The sequence below is a fragment of the Lolium rigidum genome, chromosome 4 (assembly GCF_022539505.1).
Source record: "Lolium rigidum isolate FL_2022 chromosome 4, APGP_CSIRO_Lrig_0.1, whole genome shotgun sequence".
In the NCBI taxonomy this organism is placed as follows: domain Eukaryota; kingdom Viridiplantae; phylum Streptophyta; class Magnoliopsida; order Poales; family Poaceae; genus Lolium; species Lolium rigidum.
Window position 1 is genome coordinate 174,484,691 of NC_061511.1, and position 12,395 is coordinate 174,497,085.

The window sequence follows — 12,395 nt, forward strand, 5'->3', positions numbered from 1 at the left end:
CCCATCTCAATACTTTCCTCCCCGATGGCGGTCTTTGGGTCCGAGTGATCATCCGCCATGGACGGGACACATTCCCAAAACCGTAGCCCTCGTTCTGTAGGTTACACGTACCAGTCTTGAAGACTAAATCATATCCTTTAAGCGGGGGAGGAGCTGGTCAAATACACTAGCGAAGGTTGGTTAAAGGAGAACTGGAGTCGGGATCTGATCGGATCTCGGGGTAGACTAGGACTCGCCGCCAGATCGCCTTGTGGGGTGGGGGGGGGGGGACAAACCCTAAGGGGTACAATTCTCGTAATCAGTGGCATATTGATTTTGTATCTAATTAATACATAACATGTGGGTTCTGATGATTTATGGGTATAGTACCTATATGGAATTATGGATTATACATACATTAAGTAATAGTAAAATGGAACTAGCCAGGGGAAACTGAGTTGGGAGCCCGGTAGTTAGTTTGGCTTAATATATGTTAAATGGGTCAACATATGGTTTTCTAGGTTCGAATGACAGAACGATTCGGCATGAGTCAGACGCGAGATTGGAGGGCTTTGTCCTGCAAGCCGGCCTTTGCCAGTAGATCCAGATGAAGGTCAGGTAGCAGCAGGTCTTTGCCGATGCAATTAAGCGCTAGCTAAAGCGTCATCAGAATTAGCTTAGCTGTTTCTACAAGTTGTTAATGGATGGAGGCTACATATGCTCACCCGTTTCTACAAGACGCAGTTAAGTTGCAATTTTGCATCTTTACTTTACTCTGCCTACGTATGCTATGTACAGCCCTCCGGGCTCTTTCCTCCCCCCTTTCTCTAGCTAAACTTTCTTGTAGATTATTTTTTCCTTAAGTATATAACCCCTTTGAAAGATCGAGATGTCGCCTAGAGGGGGGGGGGGGGTGAATAGGCAATTACAAACTCTTGCGGATTTGTCTTGTAAGAATGCAAAATTAAACTAATGTTTAGTTTACAAGCAGAAACCATAAATATGCTAAGCTCAACTAAGTGTGACAATGGCAACTAGAGCTAAGCAAGATAGGCACAAGATATATGTAGCACAAGTGATAGCAAGATATATGTACTTCAAGCACGATGGCTATCACAAGGAAAGAGAGCTCGGGTATAGAAATAACCGAGGCACGCGGAGACGAGGATGTATTCCCGTGTTCCCTTGCTTTGCAACAAGGTACGTCACGTTTGGAGGAGTGGAGGTCCCACGAAGGATTCCCCGCGCCACGAAGGCTCACCCTATTCTCCGAACCACACCCACGAAGGATAATGACCCTTTCCTTATGGTTAGCTTTTCCTCCGCTCCGGAGATGGCAAGCTCCACAACCACTTCACAAGCTCCACGAAGGAGAAGCCCGGGCCTCTTCACAATCTTCTTGAAGAGATCACCGGAGCACCAACCGCCAAGCCAACTAGGAGGTTTCCCTCCAAGAGTAACAAGCTCACGGTCTCTCACTCGAACTAATCGTGGTGGAGAGCTCAGCACTATGCAATAATGCAAAGCAAGAACACTAGAGGTGTTCAAGTCCTTCACTCTCAAATCCCACCCAAACAACAAATGCTAGGATGAGATTGGAGAGGAAGAACAATGGGGAAAGTCAACAAAAGACTCCAAGATCTAGATCCCAAGAGATTCCCTCACTTAGAGAAGAAATGGATTGGTGGAAGTGTAGATCTAGATCTCCTCCCTTAGATCCCTCAAGAATGAGCAAGAATGGTTGGAGGAATCAAAAGGGAGAGCAAGTTCTTCAAATGCAACAATGGAGGAGAGAGAATGGAAGAACTAACTTAGCCCAAGGTGGAAGAAGGGCTATTTATAGCCCAAGAGCAAATATAACCGTTGGGGAAAAGTTGGGCTGAGTCAACCGTCGAGGAAGCCGGTCAACCGGGCCTGGGGCCGGGCCGTCCGGTCCAGGGCCCGGTCAGACCGGACCACAGACCGGACCAGCCGGTCCAAACCGGGCGGCAGACCGGACCTCGACCGGGGACACTTTGCGTCTTCCGGTTGGCGCCCGGTTGGCGACCGGTCGACCGGACGGCACGCCGAGCCCGCCGGTTGGTAGGCCGGCTGACCGGGCGGCAGGCCGGAGCTGGTCCGGCGCACGGGCCGGTCCGACCGGGTCCCAGACCGGGTGAGCAGGAAAACATGTTTATACAAAAACTGTGATAACTTTTGTGTCCGGACCCCGATTGACATGAAACCAATTTTGTTGGAAATATGGAGACTCCTCACAGAACATTTTAGATGATTTTAGAGAGGGAGTCTCCCACCGTCAAGAAACGGTGAAGACGTCCAAACTCGAAAACGCAATAGAAGATGCATGCGGATTCCGTTTTCGATGAACTTGGGCTTGTTGTAAAGCTAGCAACAAGCTCAAGAACCTCACGCAGAGAAACACCAAGAAGCAATAGGGATATGCAAAGTATGCAAAGGATTGAGCTCCCTAAGACGATGCGATCAAGTTACCCAACCGAAAGCCCCTCTTGATAGTGCGGCTATCTATCCTATAATCCGGTCTCCCAACAACCACCTTGAGACCGGTAAAAGGAAAACCTAGCAAGGCCATACCTTTGCCTTGCGCATCCCGCTTGATCTTGATGATAGCTCTTCAAGCTCCACTCAAGCCGGAATGCCTCACTTGATCATCGTCGCTTCGTGAAGACTCACAAATGCTCCCCCATACACCATGATGGGAAAGCTCTATTGATGCACATCTTCACATGTCCATTATTACCAAATGGACGGCAAGCTTCAAGCATGTGATCCACTTGAGATGCTCATCTTGAACTTGCCCGACTTAACCTTGTAACTTCTCATACTCTCATAAGATAGAGCATGGCTAATATTGAGTTCCACATAAGAACTCCATCTTCATTTCTTCTTCTTGATCATATCACATATATGTCTTCAAATCGATGATCTTGATGCCAACACACAAGATGTATCTTTATTTACATGGCATCCATACTTGAATCCAACACATGGAATACAAGTACAGCCTATGAAATATTCCTACATATAAACTCAATGAAAACATTAGTCCATAGGGGTTGTCATTAATTACCAAAACCACACATAGGGGCAATGTACCCTTACACCTTCTCCTCTCAAAGTTTGTATTCAGTCCGGACACCTTCTAATGTTGTTCTCCCCTGTTACATTTATTTGCAGATACGGTCGCCAAAGTTATCTTTGTAGTTCTGGTATATTGGTTCAGAGAATTCCGAGAGGCTGGTTTTCGGATTGCATTTTTTTTCCGTTCGTGAGTTCTGCCAGGGACGATTTCCAATGGCTGCAGGCTCAGGTTTGTTCATTTGTAATGGCATATGTTATCCAATTATCCAACTATGCGAGCCTATAGTTGCTAATTTTTTTTTTGGTTACACGGCAATCATTTATTGCACATCCTGAAAGTGAAACGGCGGTATTGGTATCGAAACTGCATTGAAGACTCAGGGCAGATTCATCACAAACCACATTAGCTCTGAATTTTGTAACGATTTACATCACTCGTTACCCCGACTGGTGTCAGATCTCTCCCTTTACGAAAGGGTTTATTTTGATTACTAAACTACATTCTTTTTATGATCAGTTCTGCATTTTTTCCCTTATCATATTGTGACGGGGATAAAGTTAGAAATAACAAATTATTTAGGTGAGTGCATCACGTGTACCTTTTAATCTGTTTGCCTCATAAGTCCCCAGTTTGAATTATACGAGTTTGTTTATCCATTTTGAATTTATAGATATATTTTTGCAAAATTCCTATTATTACATTACATTTTCTATATGGACGGGCGCAACAACGCGCGCCATTATGGTCTAGTTACTTCATGATACGAGATATATCTATGAGGTTTTACTTATATTCTGCATATTTTTTATGCATCTATAATAAAAGCGGCCGTATGCATCTCTTGGATGCAGAGGCTGGGGCAACCCTTTTCGAATTTTTTTTTTATGCATCTAGTATCCGCATTATTGCAAATGGTGAACCTATAAATCCATGCCTCATTTTCATCCAGTAGAACTTTGTTTACAGTGTTTCTGCAATTTCATTTTTTTGTTTTGATCATAGAATTATTGTTTAAAAAATCTCTTATTAAAACTAGTGCACCTACACAATGGACAACTTTGTTTGGTGTGTTGGGGGCGGGGGAAGAGACTTTTTTGCATTCTATTTTGCAGTATTTCCTAAAGAGAATCATATCCATTGCACATTTTTCACATATTGATAAAATTTCATCTAATTAAGGTATAATTTCTTCAACCCTCTTGCAATCGGGGCTAACAAGAGATATCTGCCTCAAGAAGAATAAGCAGAAAGGGATGTAAGTTAAGGTACTTAGCTTTGAGTCAAATACACATTCATTGTATATGGCGAGTGTTGCTCTAGAGTCTAGGTGGCCCACACCAAAAGTATCACTACCTAGTCAGCTTGCATTTGTGCTTGTGCTTCGTGTCTTAGATACCCACGGTATATACGAGTTCGGGGAAGTGGTAAATCGGCATGATGTAGGCCTATGTTGAAGTTGGAGACATTTCAAAGATGTATTATATGCTTGGAGAAATTGTTTCTGACAACATTGTGGGAAGTTGTTCCTTAAGGATCAAAGAAATGCTCATTGCATTTTAGTTGATCCATAATATCATTTTCTAGCATAATTTACAAGCACATATGATAGTGCTACACCAGGACGAGATACATGTATTTATTAAAGTGTGTGTACTTGTTCGAATATGTGCAATTTAGTGCTTTCTATGCAGTGGGGTAGGAGGAATCCATGGCAATGCCACACATTCCCTTCTTATCACTAATGTCCTTCTCCATTCTTAAGAATCCTTTCTCTCCCCATGTTGTGCCCCATGAATTCTTCAGCAGCCAATACTTTGTGCCATTACCGTCTGCTCCATAACCAATGGCTGCGATCCCATGATCTAGGTCCGTGCCACATGATCCACTCATGATGCCGCTGGAGTAAAATTGGAATGTCATGTCACCTCCATCCACAGAAACCGAAACAGGTTGGTTTGCCACAGCCTTCATGAGAGAACCCTCATCATTTACCGGCACCTCCTCATAGCTCTTAATTGTCGCGGAGCTATTGGATGCACCCTTGCACTTTCCGTCTGCTGCGACATATGGGTAGTTGGACTCCAATGTGAGGCCACCGTTCTTGATTATGAACTCAAATGCGTCCTCCATGAGTCCTCCCTCGCAGCCCTGGTCTTCACCATGGACATCACAATCGACCAATTCCTGCTCGGAGAGTGAGACAAGTTTGCCGGTACTTAACTTGACAATACCCTCGGTTGCGGCAACAGCGGAAAATGCCCAACAAGAGCCTGCAAATAATTTTGTTGCGATGTAATCTAATCGTGCACACTATCTCGATATGTTAAACATTGATATGCATGTAACAAAAATTATAGGTTAAATGTACTTACCACATTGCCCTTGATTTTTAATAGGAGTGACCGCGCCTTTTGTCCTCCAGTCCATTGTTGCTGGGAGCACATCCAAGTTTATATTCTTATACCTGAATCCCGTCGAAGCCTTTACCTTGTTTGGAATAAACCCTTTGTTGGTCTTGGTTGCCCTGAACTCGTCGTTGGTGAGGTCAGCAAACTGGTTGATGCCGAGCGAGAACTTGCGGTTTTCGGTGTTGAACGACTCGATGAACCTAACATTGTCGTTGAACACCTCAAATCTATGCGCATTCTCAGCAGCATCCTTGTAGACACGGCCATACTGTGCCATCCAAGCCTCGTGTCGCGCCACTATGGACAAGTCTTCGTTCAGTTCGCGAGCTGCAAGTACAGAGCTACAGAAGCAGAGGCAGCCGAGGATGGCAAGGAGCAAGGCCTTGGGGAAGGCCATGTTTGATCAGGCTCTCTTCTGACTTGCTTGCCACTGCTGGTAGTGTGTATGTACTCTCTACTGTATATGGTCGATATTGGTTTGGTTTGATGAATGGAGCTGGAGTGTATATATAGTACCTGCTGCCTACATGTACGTATTTAAATAGTACTACGGTGCGTGTACGCTGTTATTTGACCGGCGTGGCCGTGAAGTAATTGTGTGGCTGTTATATGTTAGTATGAAATTAGTGTGCATGAGACGTACGTTGGTGGCACATCTGAGGACGACCCTTTTGGACTGATCGGCCCCTTCAGGATCACATGTCTGTAACGGAACACCGTAATTTGGGTCGTGAAGTCGTAAAATCGTATAATAGAATCATGATTCTGACAACTTTAGATACAACGCATATATCTTATATTTTAGATTTAAAAAAAACTATCTTATATCAAAAAACGGAGGGAGTACCTTATTGTTGGTAATCTGTATGCATATCCTCGATGCAGAAGATACATAACGGAAATACGATCAAATGAGGTAGAAGAGATGACACCGATATCTCTACTCGCCCAGGTATCTGAATAATGTACATATTGGTATAGAAAAAAAAACTTGCGTGTATGTCTTGGAGTGTTTAAGGTTAACCATTCTAGGGTCAGTTTGGGATTGATGAATTATGGTGAGCTCAACATATACTATAACCAGCTTCGAATAAATAACAAAAATAAATGCTAGCCAAACAGGGAAATAGGCAAAAAAAAAAAGTATTAGACAAATGAGATTATCATAATATATCGTAAACCAAGACAGATCTCTTCGTCCACTGCATTTAGAATCATTACTTTCTCTATGTGTAGAGGAATATAGAAGTGACCTATTTTCAGAAGGAGGAGTGTTTCAGCTATTTTTCGTAATTCCATTTTTTGTTTAGATGTCCTAGGTAGAATTTTACCTGAGTAAGATAAAATACATTTCAAACGTTTGGAAGTGTTAAGAAATTTACTTTTTATATGTTAATAAGGTGATGCTCTGTTAACAAGTGAAATTTGAAGTTCAAACTTATATTCATCTAGGAGGTATAAAATTATTATGCATGGATGGTGATGTTGTACTGTTAATCACTATTTATTTCTGATTCTTTTACTTCCTAATGAATTTGAACTTGAAATTCTACACACCTGTGGAAACATTACCTCCGACCAGCAACTTGTATTTTGTGTTTAGAATTTCAGAAAATTTGAAATGTACTTTTATTTGATTTTCACATTCCAACGTAACTTGGTTTTATTGTGATATTTTCTCGTACGGGAAAGTTTCAGTAGAGATAACAATGTCCTAGTTTGAGGAATTGCATTAGAAAAAATAAATGCCCTAGAGACAGGAACTGAGGGATTACATGTCTGCTGAGGCGAGATGGCATAGCTTCATTTCCCAGGACTCCAAGGACCAGCTCGTTGTCATGCTAGCTAACGATTGACTCATTGCTGTCAACGCCGGCGAGCCCAATTAAGCAAACGGCTAGGTACCAGAATATATATTTTTGCAGGTAATGGCATAAAGGATCTTATAGGTAGCTCTTCATTTAGGATGGCACAACCATGTCCTGCTCCACCCTTTTCCCATTCACAAGAGAATAACTTTAGTCAATTAATCGTGTTCTTTGAATTCTCTACAAATACTGCTTCTGATAACATAAGTTATTTCTGAAGTTCCTTAGATATTGCGACGCACTCGAGGTTATAGTATTTTTCTGTCAATTTACATCCAACAATTCCATTTTTTTAGAACATATTAGCTACCACAAATATAACCAGCATCCATTCAACTTCAACATATTTGCATAATTGCCGTGCCTCATTGAGTTGTATAAAAACAAGTAGATCCATATAAAGTATCTGCATAACACAATTTACAAGCATATACATATGAACATATATATTACACTAGAAGAAGAGACATGTATTTATTCAGTATTGTGTATGTGTGAATATATGGCATTTTATGATGTAACTAAGCTGTGGGATAGGAGGGCTCCATGGCAAGGCCGCACATGCCCTTCTTGTCACTAATGTCCTTTTCCATTCTTAAAAATCCATGTTCACCCCACGTTGTGCCCCAAGAGTTCTTCAGCAACCAATACTTTGTACCATCACTGGTTGTCCCATAACCAATGGCTGCAATTCCATGGTCCAAATCAGTACCACATGTACCGGTCATCACGCCACCAGAGTAGAATTGGAATGTCATATCGCCTCCATCCACGGCAACTGACACGGGTTGGCTTGCCACTGCCTTCATGAGGGCACCCTCATCATTGGTAGGCACATCCTCATAGCTCTTAATTGTTGCAGCACTGCTAGATCCACTCTTACACTTGCCGTCGGCCGCGGAATATGGATAGCTGGACTCCTTAGTGAGGCCTCCATTCTTGATAATGAACTTGAATGCGTCGTCCATGAGACCGCCCTCACAGCCCTGGTCCTCACCATGGACATCACAATCCACCAATTCTTGCTCCGAGAGCGAGATAAGATTACCGGTACTTATCTTGACAATGCCCTCTGTTGCAGCAACAGCAGAAAAGGCCCAGCAACAACCTGCAAATTATATTATGTGGTGATATACGCAATCATATACATTCTGATGTAAAACATCCACATGTATGTAGTTAACTAAATGTACTTACCACACTGGCCCTGATCCTTGACCGGAGTGACCGCACCCTTTGTCCTCCAGTCCACCGTTGCGGGGAGTGCATCAAGGCTCATATTCTCGTACCTGAATCTTGTAGCAACCTTCATCTTGTTTGGAATGAACCCCTTGTTAGTCTTGGTTGCTCTGAACTCATCATTGCCGATGTCCGCAAACTGGTTGATGCTAAGCCAGAACTTGCGCCCCCCAGCGTTGAATGACTGAATGAATTGAGCATTTGTCTTGAATATCTCGAACCTCTGCGCCTTCTCAGCAGCGTCCTTGTAGACACGTCCATACTTCGCCATCCAATCCTCGTGCTTCGCCACCATGAACAAGTCATCGTTCAGCTCTCGAGCTGCAAGAACAGAACTGCAGAAGCAGAGGCAGCCGAGGATGGCAAGGAGCGAAGCCCTGGGGATGCCCATGTTTGATCAGGCCCTCTTCTGTATTGCTTGCCACTGGTTGTAGTGTGTACCTCGTACTATGTTTTGGTCCGTATTGTTCAATGGAACTAGGTGATATATATAGTACTCACTGGTACTTGTACATTTATTTAAGTTGAGACAGAGGCATAGATACGGTGCATTCGCAACAAAACAAAAAAAAAGACATATGTAGCACGAAGTGGGACTATGTGGAGTAGCCGTGAAGGAGTATTTCATCTTCTGCGTAGAACACAATTGATTGTTGTGCATGCGACGTACAGACACAGTTGCTGTAACTGTGAGAACAAGTCCTGTATATGCAGGAGTTCATATCTTCAGTATCTCCTTCAGATGGAAAGGGGAATTCTCTGTCTGTTTAAATTGTTCTAGAGGGAAGCCAGCCAAAATATTAGTTTGTGATCAGTACTTTTCTGCCATAGATGTAATAATTCGTTTGACCGAGTCATATAACTCTGCCATTGATTCCTTTTAGACTGTAAGCACTCCGATTAGACTGATATTTTGTATTGTAATGCTTGGGGGTTTGGGAAGAGAAATTGATTACCTAATATGTCTCCTAAAGAACAGATGACCATTTCCTGTTAATTTTATGTTTGTATGTAAACTGCATATCCATTTTACTTTCCCGGTCATCCAAGCAAAGCAAGCACCGGTGGCCAGCAGTTCAAGATTGCTGAATGAAGATGAAGCCAGTGGTCAACTTGCTTACTCCATACCAAGTCAATTAGATGGCACTTGTTGCTATAGTTCTGGTGACTAGAAATGGATGGATGGGCCTGAGTTCATCACAAAGTCAAAGTAATGTGAGCCGGCCGGTCTATTGGTGCATGCTGACTGCTTGGAGAATTACATAAAAAATGGGCCTGAGTTTGTAGAATGCACGTCTTTTACCGTGCATTTTATTTCCACTAAACGCAGCACACGTTTAGAGACTCTGTGTTCGCCATTCTTGTATCGCCGTTCCAGCTGTTGGCATTCAGTCACAGCTGTTTCTTGTGTGTGATCCTGATGCTCATACAGGAGCAACGCCCGTACAGTACATACAACTAAAGTCCCGTATTTGGAAACACTCTAAAATGCAGCTTTTTTAGCAACTTGTGTTGGTATCTAACATTTGAGTCTAGCTTAATTCCTTTCTGTATCGATTATACTAGAGGGGTCAACTTTCTGTGCAAATAAACTTTAAACAAGTCGCTATGTTTCCTTTGGAAGCTCCGTTGTAACCCAGTCATATGAAGGAGATGCTGAAGGTGTCTGAACTCCTGCATAAACAGGGGTTGTTCTCACAGTTACAGCAACCGTACGTCTCGTGCACTATTTTTATTCTACGCAGGAGATGCAGTACTCCTTCACCGCTACGCAGGAGCTAGCCCCTTTCCACACAGTACAATTCGTGCACGCACCGTACCTACGTATCAATCTCCTACTTAAATAAATAGAAGTACCTGTGATTGAGTACTATATATACCACCTAGTTCCATTGAACAATGCAAACCAAAACATACACCCAACTACCAGTGGCAAGCAACTCCGAAGAGAGCCTGATCAAACATGGCCATCACCAGGGCTTCACTTCTTGCCATCCTTGGCTGCCTCTGCATCTTCAGTTCTGTCCTTGCAGCTCGCGAGCTGAATGACGACTTGTCCATGGTGGCGAGGCACCAGGATTGGATGACAAAGTATGGTCGCGTCTACAAGGACGCTGCTGAGAAGGCGCAGAGGTTTGAGATATTCAAGACTAATGCTCGATTCATCGACTCGTTCAACGCTGGGGGGCGCAAGTTCTCGCTCAGCATCAACCAGTTTGCGGACATCAGCAATGATGAGTTCAGGGCAACCAAGACTAACAAGGGGTTCATTCCGAACAAGGTGAAGGTTGCTACAGGATTCAGGTATGAGAATATCAGTCTTGATGCACTCCCGGCAACGGTGGACTGGAGGACAAAGGGTGCAGTCACTCCTGTCAAGGACCAAGGCCAGTGTGGTAAGTGCATTTGTGCTACAAGTGAATTACATACATATGAATATTTTATGTTAGACTCGTGTGTATGATTGCATATATCACAATAAAATCATTTGCAGGTTGTTGTTGGGCTTTTTCTGCCGTTGCTGCAACGGAGGGCATTGTCAAGATAAGTACCGGTAATCTTATCTCGCTCTCGGAGCAAGAATTGGTGGATTGCGATGTCCATGGTGAGGACCAGGGCTGTGAGGGCGGTCTCATGGACGACGCATTCAAGTTCATCATCAAGAATGGAGGCCTCACTAAGGAGTCCAGCTATCCATATTCCGCAGCCGATGGCAAGTGCAAGAGTGGATCTAGCAGTGCTGCAACAATTAAGAGTTACGAGGATGTGCCTACCAATGATGAGACTGCCCTCATGAAGGCAGTGGCAAGCCAACCCGTGTCAGTTGCAGTGGACGGAGGAGATATGACATTCCAATTCTATTCCGGTGGTGTAATGACCGGTTCATGTGGTACTGATTTGGATCATGGGATTGCAGCCATCGGTTATGGAACAACCAGTGATGGCACAAAGTATTGGTTGCTGAAGAATTCTTGGGGCACAACATGGGGCGAGAATGGATTTTTAAGGATGGAAAAGGACATTACCGACAAGAAGGGCATGTGTGGCCTTGCCATGGAACCCTCCTACCCCACAGCTTAGTTAACCACATATTCACATACACAAGATTAAATAAATAATGTCTCTTTTTCTAGTGTTGTATATATATGTCCATCCGTATATGCTTGTAAATTGTGTTATGCAAATACATTATATGCATCTACATCTTTGTATGTAACTCATGAATTATGACTACTATATATATGCAACTATGTTGAATATGATAAGATTGTTTGGGGAACATATAGTGGTTATTTCTGCTATTTCTAAGAAATTCCACAAAAAAAATGGTGTCGTAGGATGCACATTTCAAATATAAATGTTGTTACCTGGAGTGCCTTGTAGTTTGCATAAGGAACTTCAAAAATAACTCAGTGCTATAGAAGCAGTATTTCGAAGCTAGCATATTAATTGGCATATTGCATCCCGACTGAAAGGTAAATATAAACGAAATTTCTCCCGCTGTTTAAATGAACCAGGAATGAAGCTAGCCTAAATATTACTTTGTGTTACAAAATCAGAATGATAAGTAAATATTCCGTGGCAGTGGTGCATTATATATATAGGCCACCGGATTGGTTTTTGAGCTCTATGTACTACTGAAGGAACACCAGAAAAATGTGTTGCACCATGGGGGCACAAGTACATAAAACCAGTGGAAGACGAGGTACATGTAGCAGACCAAAAGATTGGAATAGGAAGGTCAGCGACTCTGTGATTCTTTGATGAGATGGAGAGCTTGTCCGAATTTTCTTTGATTTA

General features: G+C 43.0%; 3 protein-coding genes across 3 annotated transcripts; 1 reads left to right on the forward strand and 2 right to left on the reverse strand.

The window, feature by feature from the left end:
- Nucleotides 1-4,762: 4,762 nt before the first annotated feature.
- On the reverse strand, nucleotides 4,763-5,884 carry LOC124706530 (senescence-specific cysteine protease SAG39-like). Its single transcript, XM_047238194.1, has 2 exons — nucleotides 5,452-5,884; nucleotides 4,763-5,349 (listed from the first exon to the last, which is right to left on the reverse strand). Exons 1-2 carry the CDS (start codon nucleotides 5,882-5,884, stop codon nucleotides 4,763-4,765), a joined length of 1,020 nt encoding a protein of 339 aa, XP_047094150.1.
- A 1,992-nt stretch (nucleotides 5,885-7,876) lies between these two features.
- LOC124705706 (senescence-specific cysteine protease SAG39-like) lies at nucleotides 7,877-8,985 on the reverse strand. The gene is made up of 2 exons (XM_047237414.1): nucleotides 8,553-8,985; nucleotides 7,877-8,463 (listed from the first exon to the last, which is right to left on the reverse strand). Exons 1-2 carry the CDS (start codon nucleotides 8,983-8,985, stop codon nucleotides 7,877-7,879), a joined length of 1,020 nt encoding a protein of 339 aa, XP_047093370.1.
- A 1,572-nt stretch (nucleotides 8,986-10,557) lies between these two features.
- On the forward strand, nucleotides 10,558-11,675 carry LOC124705688 (senescence-specific cysteine protease SAG39-like). Its single transcript, XM_047237389.1, has 2 exons — nucleotides 10,558-10,990; nucleotides 11,089-11,675. The coding sequence occupies exons 1-2, from the start codon at nucleotides 10,558-10,560 to the stop codon at nucleotides 11,673-11,675; spliced, it is 1,020 nt and encodes a 339-aa protein (XP_047093345.1).
- The last annotated feature ends 720 nt before the right edge of the window (nucleotides 11,676-12,395 follow it).